This window comes from Mesoplodon densirostris, chromosome 7, assembly GCF_025265405.1.
Source record: "Mesoplodon densirostris isolate mMesDen1 chromosome 7, mMesDen1 primary haplotype, whole genome shotgun sequence".
NCBI classification, from domain to species: domain Eukaryota; kingdom Metazoa; phylum Chordata; class Mammalia; order Artiodactyla; family Ziphiidae; genus Mesoplodon; species Mesoplodon densirostris.
The window spans coordinates 1125465-1145619 of NC_082667.1; the positions used below are offsets into that span (position 1 = coordinate 1125465).

Genomic DNA, 20155 nt, shown 5'->3' on the forward strand with positions numbered 1-20155 from the left:
CCCTTGGGATCACAGCCAGGGGTGCGGCGGGCAGCGTGGGACTGAGGGCCTTGGGGAGACAGGCTGGCACAGGCAGGTGGGGGGGGCATCTGACCTACCATCCCAAGTGCCCGCCTGAAGCCCATGCTGGTAGAAGTGGGGTGTCCAGGTGGGCTGCCGCCAGCCAGCCTAGTTTCCGCTGGCGGGCCACAAGGCCAGAACTCCAGCCCCACCAGGAGCAGTAGGGTTCTTCCTTGGGACAGGTGCCGAGGGCCCAGCCAGGCCCTGACCCCGAGGACAGATACGTTTCCCTTAGGACCCTCCCCCAGTCACGTCCCACAGCCGCTGCACCCTGGGCTCACGCACAGCGTCTGACCAGCGGGTTCAGCAAGCAGCACCATCACAGGTGGATTCACCTGCTTGGGGCCAGCGGGCCCACCGAGGGGGCGAGGGCTGGGGGTCTACTGTCCTTCAACTCCTGGCAACCCAGGGCTTCTCCCACTGCTCCCTCCTGGGAGCGTGGCCGTTCCCAGCGGGCAGTGGGCCTGTGGTGAACTGTCGTTCCACAGTGACCACACAGCCCGCGGCACCACTGTGGGGCGCGGCCAGCCTCTCGGAGCCCCGGTCTCCGCCGTGGCGCCCCCACCCTCGCTGTGTGGTGCCCATCGGGCTCCCAGGCAGGTAGGCTGAGCCAGCACCTGCAGGGGGAGGCCGGGGCCCCTCTGCACGGCCCTGGGGTGACGCCCACCGGAGCGTTCAAGTGTCGGGGAGCCTGGGGCTGTCCCGGAGCCTCCAGACCCACAGTGATCTGCAGGCCGTGCAGCACTCCCTGCCAGCCTGCGGGGTGGGGACTGTGGGTCCCGCCGTCACCGGCCACCAGCGGGCAGCCAGCCTGGGCTGGGCCAGAGGGGCCTGCATCCTCAGGGCCCGTTGTCCCCCACCCCCCGGACTGCCCGTCCCCGTCACTGATGAGGAGCCCGGGGTCCCAGGCCGCCCTGCCCCCGCCCAAGGCCGCAGCGCACACAGCACGGGAAATGGAAGAGTCTGTATTTTGCCCGTCACTCCCTCCGTCTCTTGCAAAAGCTCAGGCCGGCTCCAGGCCAGGCTTACAGCAGGTCGTAGAAGTAGTCCAGGCCCTGGCCCAGCTCCCAGATGGACAGCCCGACGCCCAGCTCCCTGGCCAGCTCCAGCCGCACCTGCAAGGACTGAAGCAGCGGGAGTGTCGGCCCCGCCCTGCCCGCCTGACCCCCCCGTGGGCCACCTGCCGACCCCTGCCCACCACAGCCGAGCTGAGGGCCAGGGTTGCTGGGGAAGGGCTTGTGTCTGCTGCCCCCACACCCAGCGTCAGGGCCCACGCGCACCTTCAGCGTCGGGTAGAAGACGACGTGCCTCCCACCACGGCTTCTGCAAGACAGCACAACCCTCAGTCCGCCGGCCCGACTCCCACTCGCCTCTGCTCCTCCCCCCACCCCCCAGCCAAGGCCTCAGGTGCCCCTCCTCGGGCCAGGCCGGCCCTCAGGGGCAGAGGCCGAGCTCGAGGCCCGCGTCACTTGGGGCCGCCCCCGGACACTCACTTCTTGTACTCGAAGAAGTGCTCTGCGGCCTGGCTGTCCCACACCATCTGGGGCCGGTGGTCCTTCAGCGTCTGGATGTACCTGGGGGAGGCTGGGCGTGGGTGCGGGGGCCCTCCCCTGCCCACCCGAGCACCCGGACGGGGTGGAGGTGGCCTCTGCCGTCACGGAAGGGGTGAGGCCACCCGAGGGCAGCAGGATGCGGGGTGTCATCCCATCCCGATGGTCTGCGGAGTGCCTGCAGCACACCGGGTCAGGTGGGAAGGCCACGCGTGTGGCCCAGACATGAAGAAAAGATAGGAAGCAGGACCATGGGACAGGGTCTGGAACACTCGGTTCAGGGTCAGGGCCAGGGCTGCGGCGGCCAGGTCCTCACTGGAGGTAGGGGGAGGACAGAGACCCCGAGAGGCTGCTGAGATGTGAGCAGAGGCCGTGGCCGTGCTTCAAAGCTCATGCCGCACCCTGAGCTGGCGGCGCTGCGTGCGGGTGGAGCGCGGGCCCCGCGCTGTGGGCGCAGCGCATGCTGGGCCAGTGGTGCGGGCAGGCGCTCCCGGGGTCAGCCTGGGGTGCTGCAGTTGTGGGGGAGGTTTGGGGCCAGCCGCACGCCTGAGGATGAACGAGAACGGGGGCGGCCTTGGCACCCCCCACCACGTCCCCCCACCTCGGGAACAACAGTCCACGGCAGTGGTTTCCGGGCCCTTTCAGAGGCCAAGTTGTCCTCAGCCTGCCTCCTTGCTGTGGACACAGCTGCCCCAAGCCCATGAGAGGCCCCGCCTCACTGCCAGGAGCAGGGGTTGAGAACCCCTCCCCACCCAACAGAGGACACACAGAGGACAGGCCGGTACCCAAGGTGCCACATGGCCAAGACAACTGGGGTCTCCACCTCACCCTGTGTCTTCTGGCATGCAGCCGATGCCCAGACAGGCCGGAGACCTGCAGCCTGGGCCCAGGGAGGGGGCTGCGATGCTCCAGGCTGCACCTTGCACATCGGCAGCGGGTCGGGGCTGGACAGAGCAGTGGGAAATGAGGTGGTGGCCGTCCAGGGGACGTCTGGATTTGCTCCCACGGGGCCTGGGCCACGAACAGCCACGACCCCCATCAACCAGCTCGAAGCGCCCAAAATTATTGCGTTATACTTAATTAGCGCAACGCTCTTGGGATGCTTGATGTCATCTGCAGCTTTTGATCCAACGTCAGCTACGTGGCTGAGACAAATGTGGGATGTGCGGGGATGGGATGTGGGGGGAAGGGTGAGGCATCCTGACCCAGCCTGTCCCTGAGCCCCCGAGTCTCAGGGCAGATGCTGGCGGGCAGGTGGCTCTGGGCCCTCACGTCTGGGGAGCTCTGGCTGTGTGCACTCCTCCTCCGGGGCTTCCCCTCAAAATCTGCTACCTGCTGGAGGTGGTGAGGCTGCGGGGCTGGCTGAGGCTGGGGTCTCTGTCGGGGTTCAGCCAGACCCCTGAGAGCACCTGGTCCCTCCCCTCTGAAGGCCGAGGCTTGGCGGTGCCAGGGCTGGGGCCACACAGGCACTCACACCCGCCTGGGTGCAGCCCCGGGGACGCGGAGCAGCAGAGTGGGGTGTGAACCCCACGCCCCCACTCAGGCAGCCCTGGGACCAGGTGCCACCAGTCGCCCCTAGGCAGAGTGAGACCCCGGCGCAGGACGGCCACACAGGGAGAGCTTCCCCGAGCCTCTGTGCCCTTGGCCTCTGGTGGCCTGGCCCAAGAGGCCTCTGAGCAGGGGCAGGGGGTCTGCCAGACATGGCCCACCCTTGGGGACCCGTCTGGCCGTGTTCTGCTGGGGCTGGCTCTCCTTGAGGTCCCTGGGAGGCAGGGGCAGGAGAGGCCAGGCGGGGTGGGGCTGTAGGTCCCAAAGATGCAGGAGTATGGGTGCCCACTTGGCTTGAGAGCACTCACGGGGCTAGCCGGGCACCCTGGCCACCAGGGCAGTGGGAGGGCCTCCCAGAATGGGGGCTCGGCAGCCGTGGGGACCCATGGATCAGCACCCAGAACTGCACGTGGGGTGACATGAGCCTGCAGGCAGGGGAGCCCTGGGCCCTCCCGGGGTGTTTCACAGCCGCCCAGACTCCTCAAAGTTGGGGAGTGACGAGGCCACGCACACAGGAGCCTGGCCGTGGTCATGATGGGGTCTGCGTGTCACCCAGGGAAGGCCAACAGAGGCTGGGGGGGGGTCAGTGGAGAACCCAGAATGTGCACAAACAGCCTGCCCTCCGCCCCCTCCCGCTGTGGCAGGCACAGAATGCGGGCCTGGCTGATGGAGGCCAGAAGGCCAACCCCCGGCCTGACAGAGCTGGCCTCCCGCCCCTGCCTCAGGGTCCTGGCTCCGTGTGCAGGAGCAGATGGTGAGGCCGCTAATCCCCCACTGCCTGAGGGGACCGGGGACACCTGCCACAGAAGGCCAGGGTCTCAGCGCTGGAGTGGCTGAGACGGGAGAGCAGATAATCCTGGGCCAGGCTGGCCTGGGCTTCTGTCAGCGGAAGAGATGCAGAGACTCCGGCGGCCATGGGGCTCACCTGCCCCTCACACCTGGCCTGTCATCTGCTCAGGGAACAGAGGCTGTTGTAGTGAGTTCCGGGGTGGAGACCGGCTGAGGGGCGCATCCTGGTGAGCTGTGTTTCTGGGGGGCCGGACCTGGGTGAATACGCTCACCCCCTGCAGAGGCAGCCCTCCCCTCTCCCACGGAACAGCATCCATCTGCAGGCGGCCTCACTAAGCCTGCCCATCTGGTTCCCCAGATCCGAACTATCTGGCCCTGGGAGGGGGAGGGCTGCTGACCAACCCTGGGAGAGGCCTCTCCCCATGACCCCCAGAGCCCCAAGGCCCTGAGCCCAGAGGTCAACCCTGCCCTGCACGCCGGGGAAGGGCTGGAAGAAATCAGGCTGTGGACAAAGGAGGTCAAGTGCAACCCCAGGGGCCAGCTGGGGGCCCCATCCCCTGACCAAGGCTCACCCAGGGTGCGGGCAGCAGGCGGCAGATGGCCGGCCAGGGCCCTGGGAGGGAGGAGGAAGCGGTGGGGTGGGGGCACTCGGGCAAGGAAAACTGAACAGAAGAAAACAGAGGCCAAAAAAATAAAACGAGTGTCAGCGGATGGGGGGACAAATAGACTGGCCTAACACACGAGTACGCATGGGCCCGGAAGAAGAGGAGAGAAAGGGAAGGACAAGAAAAATACTAGAAAAAATAGACTATAACCTTCCCAAATATGATGAAAAGAATAAATGCACAAATCTAAAAAACTCAACAAAAACCAGGTGGAAAAAATGTAAAGAAGCCTACGTGGAGGCGCCTGGCAATCACAGCGCAGTGGTGCTTGGTGGTGATACGTGTGGAGAAACCAGGTGATGAGTGGCTCGTGGGACAGAATGCACCGGAAGATGGCAAAGCAACACCGTCAAGGTCCTGGAACAAGCTGGCAACCCAGAACCCCACATCCAGCACAAACATCTCCCCCAAACCCGGCAAGATAAAACAGAAGAGGATTCAACACTGGTATAAATGCATAGCAAGCAACACAAAGGGCGTCCTTCAGGCTGAAGGAGAGGAGGCCGGGGGGCCGCATGCTGCTCGGGCCAGATGGGGGCCACACCCCCGCCGACCCCGGGGAAGAGAGGGCACTGGGACAGCACCCTGCAGGCACCTGGTACGTGGTCAGACCCTGCCAGGCCTCCTCCTCGCCGCACCCCCCCACTTCTGGGAGACGCACACCTCCTGACACGAGGGCACCGTGGCAGACGGCACAGGAAGCCACCTGGCATGGGGCAGCCGCCGGCTCACCTGGCCCCGATGACAGGCTCGCGGATGTCCTTGGAGGCTGAGTAGTCCATGCCGTAGAAGTTGAGTCCCAGCAGGATCTTGCTCCGCCACTTGGACTTGGGGTCCAGGACCTGGACGCAGGCTCGCACCCAGGACAGCGGTGCGCTGGGGCCGGCCCTACAGGGCCAAGGAGAAGTGTGTTCAGCGGCAGACAGAGGCCTCAGGGCGCCCCAGGTTGGGGTGGGGCCCACACGCGGAGTGGGAAGGACGGCAGCAGGCAGGCGGGCCCCTGCAGCCAGCCGAGAGGCTCAGGTGAAGGCCCGAGATGGACGGAGGCTGCAGCATGATGCTCCCGGCCGCGGGAGCACCTCCTCCTGGGCAGCAAGGCAGGCCCAGCAGTGCAGCCACCATGTGGGGGCCAGGCTCACACAGGCGTGGGTGGACACCCCGGAATGGCATCCCATGGGGGTGCCCGCTGCCCTGTCATGTGACCCCCAAAAGGAGAAGGTCACCCAATGCAAGGCCAGTTGCGGGCTTTGGGAAGAAGAGACCGGGCCCTTCATGTGCCTGGAACCGAGAGCTGACAAAGCGTGGCCCTGAGCAGGCTCGTGGCAAGCTGGACCTCGCCTGAGCATCCAGGCCCCTGGTCGGGGGAGCATCTCTGTGCCAAGCCAGAGCGCACGGGGCCCCGGGGTGCCCCCACTCACTGCTGCGCTGTGGAGTAGTCATAGGTCATGAGGCTGAAGCCATCCAGCACGGGGGCCAGCTGCTCAAGCTCCTTGTGTGTGAACATGCCCAGCTTGTTGGTCCTGCAGTGAGACGGCGTGGTCACCACACCCAGCTCGCACAGCCCCTCCAGCCCCGCCCCAGGTGACACCTGGGCTCAGCAGAGGGCACGGCAAGCCGGCCGTGCGGGCTCCCAGCTCACGCCCCTTCCTCCTCCACGCCAGGAGACACCACAGGTCACTTTCCCTGGAGAGTGACCCAGCGCTCGGGTACAGGGGATGGCCCGCAGCTGGGTCCTGACGGGCAGTGCCTGCTGCTGGAGGTCCAGCAGAGACCCGGCTCCCCTCCTGCCCAGTGCACTGGAGACCCCGATTAGCCCAGCTCCGGGAGGGCCCATCCCTACGTGGGCACAGGTGCCCCAGGCCAGCCCCGCTTCATCTCAGCTGCGAGCACGGTGCCATGAGCAGAGCGCCCTCCCTCCCAAGGCCTCAGGCCTGGGACAGGCGGGAGCCCAGGTGGCCTGTCTGCTGGACACACCTGGTCCGCTAGCCCACCCGCTCTGCCTGCAGCAGCCCCTAGGACTGCAGCCTTGTCCCAGGGTGGCAGGGCCCTCTGCTCACCCCAACAATGTGAGCAGAGAGAATCCCTCTTCTCAGCCAGCACCTCCAATCCCTGGACAGGGGCAGGGGCAGCCCACTGTGTGGACCTCAGCCATGGTCACCGGTTCCACGGGGTCCAGGCAGCCCTGAGATAACCCATCTGAAGGCTGCCCCACTCCAGCTGAGCAAAGCCTGCCCCGGCCGCCACCTCTGGAGGGAGCAGCCAGGAGGCCAGGCCCAGGCCCCCCAGAGACACGAGGCACCCGTGGGGCCTGAGCACCAGCAGCACCAGCCAGCGACCCCAGGACCCCAAAGCCCGCCCCTGAGTGGGATGAAGCAACACTCAGTGACGGGCACCTGCCGTGGCAGGGAGCTCGGGGACACACCTGGGGAGCAGATGCTTCACCGGGTGGTGCCAGCCACGCTCCCTGTGGCCACACCCCAGACCGGCCCTCTAAAGTCAGCTAGAAGACGCCAGGCCGGCAGACGGCGTTCTCCTCCCAGCTCAGCCCCAGAGCTAGAGACGGGCCTGTGTGAGGAGGGCCTGGGGCACCCCAGAAAGAGCGGATGCCATCAGCTCCAGGAAGATGTTTCCACAATTCAAAAGCTCACCCGTCCCCCGGTGGACGTTCGCTCAGGAACCCATGGACACCCAGCCCTACCGTTTCTTGATTCAATGGTTCACAAGGGGAGGCAGGGTCGCGAGCTGAGCAGTGCAGTGGCCCAGCAGGGAGTATGCCCCCGTGTCTCATGTCCTGGTCACTGCAGCACCGGGGCCTTCCAGGAGACATTCCCTGCTCAACTGGGAGAGGGGATCCCACCCCCAGGGGTCCTGAAAGCGCTGGTACCAGGTGTGAAGGGGAGGCCGGCGAGGGGCAGGGGGCAACGAACTCTGGGTGGGGGGGGGGCACCAGGAGGCCTGTTGCCCTGCTGGCTTCATTCACCCCGTAAGAAGAAACCCTTCTGCTCAAACCCAATCAGCACAGCAAACAGCCTCACTTTCACTGGCCGACTATTTCTTAGACAAACACTCTCAACAACGGCCACGGGGGTCACGGAGGATGCTTCCCAAGCCCCCCCTCCTCCCAGTCACACTGTTCCAGGAAGTCCGCTGCTCAGGGAGGAGACTGGTGCAGGTTCCCATCCCGCGTGACTCCCCGAGCGGCCGCCTTCGCTGGTTTCAGCTGCAGCCCCGTCAGAGGCAGGCGCTGCTCTGTGTGGCCTGCGCCCACCATGCCGGGGGCCGCTGCTCCTGCCGACATCAAGTGCACGTCCCAAAGGGCTGCAGGGGCCGCCCTGGCCCACCAGCCCCTCTGCTTCCCAAGGCTCTGACCACCTCATGGCCTCTGGCCACACCTCGTGTCTGGGCGCCCGGGGCTGCCAGGTGCTTCTCACTGAGTCACTACCCGTCTGACTGCAGGCACCCCTCCCCTCCAGAAGGCCGGCCTGCCCCACGGGATCCTTCCCCCCGAGACCCTGAAGCTGCCAGAGGTGGTGCTGGGGCAGCGCCCGCGTCTCCTCGGGGCATCGCAAGATGAGGTGGCCCTGGTAGACGTCGTGTGGCCTGGCCTCCCCTCTCCACATGGCCACGGACAATGGACGCGGTGTGGCCTCTAGACCAGCGGTCCTCAACCCCCGGTCCTCAGACCGCCACTGGTCCGCGGCCTGTCAGGATCGGGCCACACAGCAGGAGGCGGGCAGTGGGCGAGCGAGCGGAGCTTCGTCCGCCGCTCCCCGTCGCTCCCACTACTGCCTGAGCCACCTGCCCGTGCAAAAACTGTCTTCCACAAGACCTGTCCCTGGTGCCAAGAAGGCTGGGGATCGCTGCTCCAGACAGTTTCCCCCCAGACACGAGGAGGCTCGCCCAGAGAAGGACCCCCACCCATCCCCTTCCTGACTGTGGGGAGACGGCCTGCCCGAAACCACGGGAAGCCACGGGGGTGGCTGCAGCACCCGTCAAGGTGGGCACCTGCCCGTGAGGATGCGAGCTCACCGCAGGGCAGGTCCTGGGAAGGAAGCCAGCCCTCCACGCCCGAGGCCAGTACTTTCCTGAGGGTTCCGGGAGTGCTGGATCCTCAGAAGATACAGCCTGAGAAGCCGGGGCGAGAACTAACTCAGAGCCCCCTCCAGAGCGAGGACGGCCCAGGGCTCTGATTAAACCAGCTGACTGGTGCTGGAACGTCAACGGGGGCCGAGGCGCGACCTCGGGAGCAGGGCTCCAGGTCAGGATGGCGGCTGTGCCAGCAGCCCCTGGAGGGAGGCCCCAGACCAAGGCGCACAGCAGCAAAGGCACGCCGGCCCTGGCGCCACACACACAGCCCCTCCTGGGGCGGCTGTTCCTGTGGGGGGCAGCGCAGCCTTTGTGAGGCGACTGATGCTGCAGAAAACCCCAGAAAGACTGTTTACGGCTCCCTAGCTCCTCTGCTGGGGCTGCTATCCAGAAGCATGGCAAAACAGAAGTCAACGATGAGACAAACTCCGAGGCCGCCAGAGCCTCTGGAGAGAGCAGGGCTTGCTCGCCAGCCGCGGGGGTGCAGCCCAGGCCTGTGCCCCCCCAAACACACCCCTGGCTGCCAGCAGGGGCAGGCCAGACTGGGCCACAGCTCAGTGGCAGTGCCCAGGACCCATGCCTCCAGCCCTGGCCACAGTCTCCTCCCTCCGGTCACCTCCTCGGCTGCCAGGTGGAGGGCACTTCCTCCCCTGGTCACCGCAGGGTGAGAGAGCGGCCCTGGCTCACACCATCTACTTCCTGCCTAGGGGACAGGAGCTCAGGCCGGACTCCTGGGCAGAGAGGGCACCAGGCGGAAAGCTGCTCCCCACCCTGTCCCAAGCCCTCCCGCCCTTCCAGGCCAAGCCCAGAGACCAGCCCCTCCATGGGCGTCCAGCCCAGTCACTCCCCTCAACACACACACACACTCTCCAGCACGTGGGCTGGGAGTCTGCTCTCTGCACCCGTCAGAAGCTGCAAGGCCCGAGGCTCTGGGGAGTGGAAGGGTGTCAGCAGGGAGGGGCTGCAAGCAAGGCCCCCGGGGTCCCACCCCCGGCCAGGCAACCAACCTCTCCCCAGCCGAGCCTGAAGGGCTGCCCCAGCTTCCGAGGAGCTTGTCTCTGCCGATGGCCCCTGACCACAAAGGGCAACCGGGGCTCCACCGGCCACAGCACCCCACCCCGAACCATCACAGAAACCAGGAGACCCCGGAAACGGGTGCCCACATTTGCAGCCGAGCCCACAGGCTCTGTGTCTGCCACCCCCGGCTCTTCCAGAATGGGGCCCCCCATCCTAGGAGGACTGGTGGCCCCTGCTGCCGCCGGCCTATCACACGCGTGTGTTGCACACAGGAGCACACACGAGGCTGAGGGCCCTGGAAAGGTGGGGAGAAGAGTCGCGAGGGAGGCTGAGGCCCTTGGGCTTGGGTGGGACCACCACCCAGGCCTCTGGTGACGCGTGGGGGCTCCGGGGGCGCGAGCGCCAAGCAAAGGGTGGGCAGCCAACCTGGGAGTGGCAGGTGCCTGCTGTGGTGGCCGTGGCCTTGGCCTCAGAGCGCCCGCAGGCTCCTCTGTGTGGGGCTATCGGCCTGTGAGCGTCAGGGTCGCCAGATAGCTCGGGTCCCAGAGCTGCCCACCTGCTTCTGTTAACTGGCCCGCGCTGCAGAGCGAACCGACAGCCAAGGGTGACAAGATGCATGGACAGCGGTCCTTCCAGAGCAGTGCACTGAGGCCCAGGCTGCCCTGGGAGCCAGCGGAGACCAGGCAGAGCGCAGGCAGCAGCCCTGGGCCTCTGTGCGCCATCAACCCGCCACTTGGCTCCGGGCTGCCCTCCGTCCTCACTTTGTGATCTGGCCTCCTCCGCGCCCAGCACAGGCTGGGCGTGGGAGTCAGGCCACCTGACTTGGCACTCGGGCCCCGCACCTCCCTGTCCCGGGGGTTCTGGAAGAGCTGCCTCACCGGGCTCTGTGTCCCGGTGTGTGCAGGGCTGGGGGTGGCTGTGAGATGGGGCTGGGAGGTCAGGGCCCCCTCGTCACAAGGCCTCATCAGTGGAGCCGCCCCCAAGTCCTCATCTCAAGGCAGGACATGAGCAGCTAGGCTCAGTGGCGGGAGCCCTGACCTCCTGGGGCCTAAAGGGGCACAGGCCCTGCACCGCGGTGCCCGGGGCCTCGCCAGGGACCAGCGGGAGCGCGGAGCAAGTCTAAACAACACGGTTTCAAGTGCTCAGGTGTAAGGACGCAGCCTTGACCCGTTGACGCATGAGGGCATGCTGAGGCCACTGAGGTGTCCGTGTGTGCTGATGAGGATCCCCGTCGACACATGCGGTGGCCAGTATGTACGTGGACGGGGCTGGGCAGTGACCAGGAAGGGCCTCCCCTGGCCAAGCAAGCATGGCACTTACCCAGGGGCGACAGCGGGCGGGATGACCAAGAAGGCTAGCAGCCGGGCCTGGTGCAGTGCCTCGGCCACGTGGGTGAGCAGGTGAATGAGGCCCCTGCAAAGAAACAGGACAGGTCAGGAGCAGCTGGGCCAAGACCCCCGCTGTGGGCAGACGCCCCTCACAGCCACGTTCTGCCTTGGAGGTACGGGCTCCAGGGTGGATGCACCAGGGGGCCTGGCAGACACCGCGGGGATCGCCCTCCACCTAAACTGCCTGCCCAGCCTCCATCCTTCCTCACACTCAAGGCCCCTCCCTCCCCACAAGAGCAGGGTGGAGAGCAGAGGGGGGTCGGTGTGGCGCCCCATCACCTCTGAACCCTCCCAGATACACAGCCGGGCAGGGAGGAAGGACCCATATGGACTTGGCATGCTGGCCTGCTGGTGGCCAGGTCAGCCTGGGCCACGAAACGCCTCAGGCCGTGCTGAGGGCCCTGCTGCACCCGGGAGGTGCCTTGAGATGAGGACTTGGGGGCGGCTCCACTGATGAGGCCTTGTGACGAGGGGGCCCTGACCTCCCACCCCAGGGCAGCGGGCCACCAGGCAGGGGGCAGGGGAGACAGCAGCGTCACGGGGTCGCCTGGACCCAGGCGTGTGGGAGGTGGCAGTATCTCAGAGCTGGCGGGCAGCATGTCCGGCGGGGCAGTGGCTCTGGCACAGCCTGGGAGCACTCGCCAGGACACCCCAGTCCCGGAGACCACCGTCACCGTGCCTGAGAGGCTGTGGGGCCAGTGACCGACCTGGGTCCTTTGTGCAGCCCCTCAGGAGCCACCTCCGTCTGGAGAACGGGCAGCAAGTGCCCCCCCGCCCCCGCCCAACTACCAAGTGCAGGAAGGTCAGAGGGGCTGCTCCAGCCCGCAGCCCCAGAACAAGTCTGCAAAAAGCAAGGGGGGTGGGGCAAGCACAGCTGCCGGTCATCCTGCCAAGGCTGCCATGGGGCCTGGTGTGCACTGACCACTGGACTGTGGCAGCCTCTCAGAGCCTCCCAGGTGGCCCCTGCTCAGTGGGAGCAATCCCGGGCCAAGGTCACTCCGCTCTGGCTTTGACTGTAGGTGGTCAGGGGCGCCCTCGGGGGAGCACACGGGCTGGAAGGGGCTGGCACCTCCCTGAGGCCAGAAGCTGTCAGCACCTGTCACTGTTGGGTGCCTTCCCGGCTTCTGGGACCACCCAGGGGATTCCCCCTCTGTGAGAAGGGGGAGGTGGCCTCATGGCCTGGGGGAAGCACCTGATCGGCGGGGACCGGGGCAGTCTGCTGGGACAGAGTCCCTGGGGCTTCCCCTCGGCCGCCCGCCCGCCTGCTCGCTCGCTCGCTGGGTGTGAACGCAGGAGACGGGCCTCTCGCCAGGGCCGGGCAGCCCCGCACACTCCTCCCCAGGAGGCTTTCACGGAAGGGCCTGGGGGACCTGCAGCCCAGGGTGGCACGTGGACAAGGGGCCACTGCCTCGCATCACACCAAAGAGGCCTTTCCAGGGTGACCTGGCACTTTGGGTAGGAAACAGAAGCCTGAAGAGGGTGACAGGTGGGCACAGGACCATGGACGTCCCTGTCATGCCCGCCATGGCCAGGCCTGTCCTCGGAAGCAGCTCCCAGGCAGCAGTGTCCAAAGCCATTGACCAGGCTGGCCAGCCTCCACCCTCCTCCGGGCCCCCTGCCCCCCACCCGCCAGGAGCCCCCAGGGTATGGAGGCGCTCCGGCACCCCCTTGCCCAGCTGCACCCCCTTCTCAGAAGGTGCCATAAGGTCTCCTCAGCAGTGTCACCACCCAGCAAGGACGGAGGCAGAGCCGGGGGGGTGGGGGGATCGTCTCTCGGCCAAAAGCCAGGGCCCCCGACGTGCAGGTGCTGCGTCGGCTCCCGACAGACGTGGGTATCCTCCATGCTCTCAACCTGGCTGTCTCCACCCATCCTCCTCCTGAGCTCCAGCCTTGGGGCCCTCCCGGGGCAGAAGTGGACAGAGAGGGAGCCTTTCAGAGGCACCCACTGGGGCAGGGGTCTGAGCACCGAGAAGCAGGCACTGTGGCTGGGGGCCTGGGCCCAGGCCACCGCCGTTCCCAAGGCCAATAGTGGAGTCTCCCTACGCCCACCCAGGCAGAGAGCCCCCGGCACGCCTGGCTCCAGGCGCAACTTCCTCTGGGCCTCGGGTAGGAGGCCTGTCCCCCCGCACAGACCCCTCGACAATGCGCCTCCCCCTGCATTGAGAGGCAGGGGACCCCACGGACGCTGTCTTCAAGCAGGCAGAGCGCCGCCTGCAGCTGCGGGAGGGTAGAAGAGGAGCCGTGCCCAGGGCTCCCCCCAGGGTCTGGCACACGTGGAGAAGTGGGGGCTCAGGTGCAGGAAAGGAAGCGGACAGCCAGTTCCGGAACCGGCTGCAGCCTGTCCTGCCCTGGCACCAGCCGCTGGGCGGCACCTAGCATGCAGGCCGCCCCGGGCGGAACTCACTCTCTCCTCCGCCACCTGTGGGGCTGACCCCATGGCCCTGACAGAACCAGGGGCAGCGGCTCCTGCAGGGGACCTACCCCCATCCCGCCCTGCCAGGTCACTGGCCGTGAGCCTCATGCGCAGGGTGGATGCTGCTTCGAGGGGACCATGCGGCACCCTCCCAGGCCGGCTGGTGCAGAGCCTGTGGGCCTAGGCGGCAGATCCCTTTCCCAGAGGACTCTGTGGCCACCTGCTCCAAGGGCCCCGGCCCTGCACGGCCGCCTCTTCTCAAAGTCCCCTGGAGGCTCCACCAGGCCAACCATGTAGGCGTCTCAGCTGGCCACCTGCCCGCAGCTGCTCCCGGGCCTCTTGGAGCCACTGTCCGACTTTCTCGGGGTGCCATCCCCACCCCCAGGGGCAGACTGTGGGAAGCAGGCCCTCCTCCCACACGAGGTCCCCCCACGTCCTTCCTCCAGCCTCTTCCTGACACCTGGGGGCCCGCACGCCGCCCACAGCCCACTCACGCGTGCTTCTGGATCAGCAGCTGGTTCCAGACCTCCACCACCAGGCCGTCGAAGTGCTGGCTCTGAGAGCAACAGGGGCTGGTGAGGAGGGTCCCAGGAGGAGGGGGTGGGAGGGAGGCGCAGAGCCAGCCCCGCTTCCTCCCGCCCAACCAGGCCTCAGCCCGAGGGCCAGGCTGCAGGCCTGGAAGCCCCTCTCTGAAGGAGGCGGTGTGGGGGTCCCCGCAGGAGCCATTAGCAGAGGAGCTGGGGCTCTCGTGCACCCCGTCCACTGGTGTCCCCCAAAACCTGACCCCAGGGTCCTGAGGGGTTCTCCCCTCCCTGCAGCCCAGCACCAGCTACCAGGAGGGGTCCCCTCCCGGGAGCGGAGCCGGCAGCTGGGCATTGCCCAAGGGAAGCCCCTGCCCCCGAGACGCATGGTGGCCAGAGGGAGCCCAAGGCAGCCGGTGGTGGCTGCACAGGCACCGGGCGTCACCTTGGCCACCTGGACGACGGTCCTGCTGAGCTCCTCTATCTCGTCCTCGCTGTCCAGGACATTCTGAAAGTCCTCGTACGTCCAGTCCTCGAACCGGAGCCGAGGCACTGGGGACAGACCCGCAGAGACTGTGACCCTCTGTGCCGGCCCTGCCCACAGGCTGGCCCTTGGCTTCCAGAGCAGAGTGACCATAGCCAGGCACCCAGTGAGGTCATCCCAGTGCAAGGTGGCTGGGCGAGGGCGGGGCACCAGGGGGCGCTGGGGAAGGACGGAGATGCGCACCCTCTCCTCCCGACACACCAGGCCCCCGAGTGCCCGGATGCTGGCCCGTCCGCCGCCTCCCGCCTGCCTCCGGCTGGACCAGCCTCTGCCGGCTCCCCGTTGGCCCAGCTGCAGGTCCCCTCCCAGCCCCACACCCCCGTTCCTCCTGCTCAACTGTGACGTGCCCCTAGACCCCCAAGCCTCCCTCCCCAACCCCACTGCACTTTGCAATGGGTCCCTCCCTCGCCAGCCATGAGCTCCAGGACGGGCAGGGCAGGGTGAGCGTCACCCTTGGGCGCAGCCCCCAGGGCCCTCGATAAACACTCGTGGGTGAATGAAGCGATGGGAGGGCAAGACCACAGGTGAAGGCGGGCTGGCCTTGGTGGACTGAGCTGGGTGGGCGGGAGGGCCACAGGGCTCTGGCTGGACTGAGGGCTGTGAGTGCTGGGCTGGGGCGGCCTCATTTCTGAGCTGTTGGGAGAGTGACCGACGCGCTACGCAGCATAGCCTGGGTTACCAGGCAGGCGTGAAGACCCTGGGGCCACTCACCCACCCACAGGGAGCTCCAGGACCTCCACCCGTGGTGTATGGCCTAAGGGCCCACAACCCTGACCCTGCAGGCCCACTGGACTCACCCACACGTAGGCCCTTGGCCTGCTTCCTGACTGCCCGCATCCACCCTGTGGGACGTGGAGAAGCCAGTCAATGTGGGGACACAGCCCCCTGCCCACATGAAGACTTGACCTACCCGCCAGGAGGAGAACAAAGGGAGAGGGGCAGGGAAGAGTCTGTGGGCCCTGCACTGCCCCTCCTCCCCCTGCAGGACAGTCAGGGCCAGGGGCAAGTGGCTGCTCCAGGGGCGATGACTCCGAGGCACCTGGGACCATCTCTCAGAGCTGAGGGGCATCCAGAGGCCAGGCACTGATGCTGCCTGGCCGTGTCCTCCAACACACTGCCCTCCCAGCTCTGGAAACCCCACCACCAGCTAACACCTCCTCTCTCTGAACCCAAAAGGGAGGACATCTGGGCAAACACAGGTGCAAAACACGGCTGTCAGGATAGCCAGGCTTCGCCCCCTCCTGGACACTGTCTTGGACGCCTCCTCCCTGGACACTGTCTACAAACCCCCAAGGGCAACAGGGACGCGGGTCGATGCCAGGTAGTCATCACGCTGGCACACACTCACACCCTCCCAGACCCCTGGGGCGAGCGCAGACGAGCAGCGAGGCGAGCACCTTGGTCCACGTCGTCAAGGCCCGTGACCTCAAACATCTCGCGGCCGTGCCTCTTCAGCTGCAGCCACACAGGCGCGATGTGGGTGAACTTGCCCCCGAAGATCTTGGCGACATCGTAGCCGTGTCTGTTCCACTGGCAGAGGACGGAGAATGGGTGAGCCTGCTTGCAGCTGGGGCAGAGGGCCTGAGAGCCACGTTGGGATGGGGGCACTGCAAAGCTGCCCGCGCCATGGGGAACGGGACGCTTGGCACGATCCTGGCCACTTCTCTGGGAGGCATGGCTCCCGCCACACCCCCATGGCGGCAGCGGCCAGGGGAGGTGAGAACGCAGACAGACCCGAGCAGCCACCTTGCCCTTGGGACCTCCCTGCCCACCCCAGGGCCTGGCTTACTGGCGTGACATAGCCCAGGATGTCCCCAGCAAAGTGCCTTTTGTGGGCCTTCGCTGAGCAGTAGCTGCGATGCTCGAGAACCACATCCTCGGCTCTGAGGTCTGTCACCACCAGACCCCGCTCGTGGACGGGCTTGCCTGAAAACTGAGTCTGAAACAGAAGGAATAGGGAGGAAGCTGTGAGGGTTCGTCCCCAGGAAGAAGCCCAGGGACAGCAGCGGTCCTCTTGTTCAGCAGGGGTGTGTCCCAGGATCTACACGGAGCTGCTGAGCAGGAGACCGCAGGGAAAGGCCTGCCTTGAGGAGCTGACAGGCCCCGAAGACTCACTCTGCCTCCCCAGGGCTGCCTCAGAAAAAAGGCACAAAGACACAGCCAAACCCGGCGTGGCTCTTGCCTGATTTGCTCAGTGAAGCAGTGGAGAGTGCAGGGGTCGAAAGAAACAGAAGGCAGGGTGAGGGCGGAAACGTGGCACATCACAGGTCAGCCCAGCGGGGGCAGGCGCACCCTTGGGCCCCAGCACCAGAAGCTGCTCCCGCCGAGGCCAGCCAGCCAGAGCCCTGGGGCAGCACAGCACAGGCTGCCCAGAGGCCAAGCTCTCGGCTCACAGCCCCAGCAGGCAAGGAGACGCGATGGCTCAGCCCTTTGGCCCATCTCCAGACTGCCCTTACCTTCTCCAGCAGCGTCTTCGAGGCAGCCTTTTTGGCATCTGACTTTGACAGGGTGGCGTGAACAGAGCCGCAAGCCAGGGCAAGCCAGAGTGTGCCGAGGAGCACCCGCATGGTGGGCGTGTCACAGCAGGGTCCAACCTTGGGGTCCAGGGGGCTGCAGAGAGAGCAGAGCCCATGGAGACCCCCAGCAGGAAGGGTGTCCCCTCTGCCTACTGCAGCAATGGTCCTAACAGTGCCTGGGGCCTCCCAGCACTAAGCTGGGCACTGAGCAAGCCCCAATGGCCAGAGTCCAGCTGTCAGCACCGCTGGGCCCTGGCATCACTCAGACACCCAGGAAGGGCCTTCCTTGCTGCAGGCCGGTGAGCCCTGCCCCACTGGCTCGTGGCCGCCCTAACCACAGCCAGCCAACTAGGAAAAGACTGGCTCTCCACCCTCAAACCCCAAAATATTCTGGCTACGAGCTACTGGCTGAAGTGTAAAATAACAGAGCCATGGAAAGGACTAGAAAAAAATATGGGTGCCTGTGTACGTAAACTCAGGGACAGGGGCTGGAGGGGGGAGGCTTTTCCACCTAAATCAGCAACAGTAAAGGTTATGATAAGAAACATCAATAGAGTTTACTATGTAAAAACGTGAGGCTTTCACTTAGGAAACAAAAAGCAAATTTATTTATTTGCTTTAAAAATATATATTTATTTATTTAGGCTGTGCACGGTCTTAGTTGCAGCACGCGGGATCTTCGTCGTGGCATGTGGGACCTTTAAGCTGCAGCATGCGGACTTCTTAGTTGAGGCATGTGGGATCTAGTTCCCTGACCAGCCATCGTACCCGGGCCGCGGCATAGGGAGAACGGAGTCTTACCCACTGGACCACCGGGGAAGTCCCAACGAAAAGCAAATTTAAAGAAATGATATGCAAAACAAGAAAACACTTGGAACATACTTGACAATGAATTTCTATCCCTTATCTACACACAACACGCAAAGAACTCTTACAAACTGAAAATAAGACACTCTAATAAAAAAATGCCCACTATAAAATACAGAAAGGACGTGAAAAGGTGTAACACAGAGACACGCCATAATACAGACACCCCCCCATAACACACAGACCCCACCCCCACCATCACCAGCAACCAAAGGAACGGGACGCTGAGATAAGACAGTGAGCTGTGCGTTTTGGTCCCCCACCCCCGCCCCCAGGCACTGGCAAGGACTGAGAGCATGATGTGACCTGAGGACCTGCAGCAGCATCACTCTCAGAGCCGTTCCTGAGAATCCAAGTTGATCAGACCTTTTCGGGTGACAACCTGGTCACAAATATTATACTTTCCAACACGTGTTTCTTTTTCAAAAATCCCACTTTGGGGGACATCCCGCTTACGTTGAAAATGCTCGAAGATGCTCACTGCAGCGGTGTTCAATACCCTGCACACCCAGATGCCAGAATATAGAGGGCACCACGGTGCTCATGACCCCCTAGTACAAACGTCACAAAGTGCACACGCACAGTAGGGTCCTGTTTATTTATTTATTATAAATTTATTTATTTATTTATGGCTGTGTTGGGTCTTCGTTGCTGTGCGCAGGCTTTCTCTAGTTGCGGCGACTGGGGGTTGCTCTTTGTCGCGATGCGTGGGTTTCTCATTGCGGTGGCTTCTCTTGTTGTGGAGCACGGGCTCTAGGCTCACAGGCTTCAGTAGTTGTGGCATGCAGGCTCAGTAGTTGTGGCACGCGGGCTCGGTAGCTGTGGTGCACGGGCCCAGCTGCTCTGCAGCATGTGGGATCTTCCCGGACCAGGGCTCGAAACCGTGTTCCCTGCGTTGGCACGCGGATTCTTAACCACTGTGCCACCAGGGAAGCCCTCCACTTCATTCTTAAGATACTGGTTTTAATCCATCAAACCTGTCTCTGCTCAATGACATGCAATTTGAGAAATGCTGACCACCGTGCCCTGAGCGACCATCACCAACACCTGGCAGGACCCCGAGCCGAATGTCCCGTGAACAGAATACTGCCGTCCCCACAGCGCGGGTAAGGTCCGTCACAGATTCTTGCCTGTGAGCACAAAGTTTGGAGCTAGCTGTGCTCCTGCGGGGAGGGCCGAGTGCACTTGGAAGTGAAGGGGGCGTAAGAGCAGGAAGACCCCAGCCCCGGAGGACGTTAACCTCGGGTTCTGTCCACACTGTGGGCCACCGTCTTGTTCCCTCAGCGGAGGAAGCCCGAGGCAGCCTGCCATGCGCAGGGGGAGCGGAGGATACTAGCGGGTCGAGGTCAAGAAGGAGCCAGCCCGGCGCGGCCCATCGCGCCCCGGGTCCCGGCCCCACGCCGGCCAAGCCACGTGCTGCCGCTCGCGCCCGCAAGCTCCCGCCGCGCGTCCTTCATCCACACCCGCTCTCAGACGCACTCACTCACACCCGCTCTCACATCCCCTTTCGTCCACACCCGCTGTCACACCCACTCACACACCGCCTCTCATCCACACCTGCTCTCGCACCCACTCTCGTCCACACCCGCTGTCACACCCACTCTCACACTCCCTCACACCCGCCCACACCACTCCCTCTCGTCCACACCGCCGTCACACCCGTTCTCCCTCGTGCCGCGCCTCCTGCTCTCACACGCACCCCCCGCGCGCTCGCTCCGCGGAGGGGAACGGAGGCCGTAGGAGGCGGGGAAGCACACGCCGGAACGCGGAATGCGGACGCCACCCTGCCCAGCCGCCGCCGCGGCGCTCACCTTCATATCCCGGAGACCGGACGCTCGCGAACCCCGTCGGAAGTCCCGCCTCAGAAAGCCCGCACGCCGCCGCCGCCGCGCCACGCCAGCTTCCGGGCCGCCGCCACGCAAGGCACGCTGGGGGCGGGGCCGAGTGGGAGGGTGGGGGCGAGCCGAGGGGAGGAGCCTGGACAGGGAGGGCGGGGCCAGGGCAGAGGGGCGGGGGTGGGGGCGGAGCGAGGTCGAGGGGCGGAAACGGGGCGGGGCGGAGCCTGGTGGACAGGGCGGGGCTGATGATGTGGGCGGAGGAGGCTAAGGGGCGGGGTGGACCGGGCTGGGCAGGGCGGGGAAGCGGGCGGAGAGGAGGGGACCCGCCCGAGGCGGGTGGGGTCCAGACTTGG

At 65.4% G+C, this 20155-nt stretch overlaps 1 protein-coding gene across 1 annotated transcript; it reads right to left on the minus strand.

Annotated features, from left to right (window-relative positions):
- Nucleotides 1–1009: 1009 nt before the first annotated feature.
- On the minus strand, nt 1010–19870 carry CHID1 (chitinase domain containing 1). Its single transcript, XM_060103537.1, has 13 exons — nt 19776–19870; nt 17038–17191; nt 16371–16520; nt 15979–16111; nt 15379–15423; nt 14483–14589; nt 14011–14072; nt 11036–11128; nt 6031–6132; nt 5345–5500; nt 1554–1634; nt 1341–1383; nt 1010–1184 (listed from the first exon to the last, which is right to left on the minus strand). The coding sequence occupies exons 2-13, from the start codon at nt 17146–17148 to the stop codon at nt 1086–1088; spliced, it is 1182 nt and encodes a 393-aa protein (XP_059959520.1). The 5' UTR covers nt 17149–17191; nt 19776–19870; the 3' UTR covers nt 1010–1085.
- Nucleotides 19871–20155: the final 285 nt, after the last annotated feature.

Bases quoted from the DNA above. Each gene is read 5' to 3' on its own strand.
- CHID1 (XM_060103537.1), bottom strand. From the start codon at position 17,148: ATGCGGGTGCTCCTCGGCACACTCTGGCTTGCCCTGGCTTGCGGCTCT. The intron at 16,521-17,037 runs GTAAGGGCAGTC...CTTCTGTTTCAG, and splicing joins CGAAGACGCTGCTGGAGAAG to ACTCAGTTTTCAGGCAAGCC. The intron at 14,590-15,378 runs GTGAGTCCAGTG...GTCTGTCCCCAG, and splicing joins GGCCAAGGGCCTACGTGTGG to TGCCTCGGCTCCGGTTCGAG.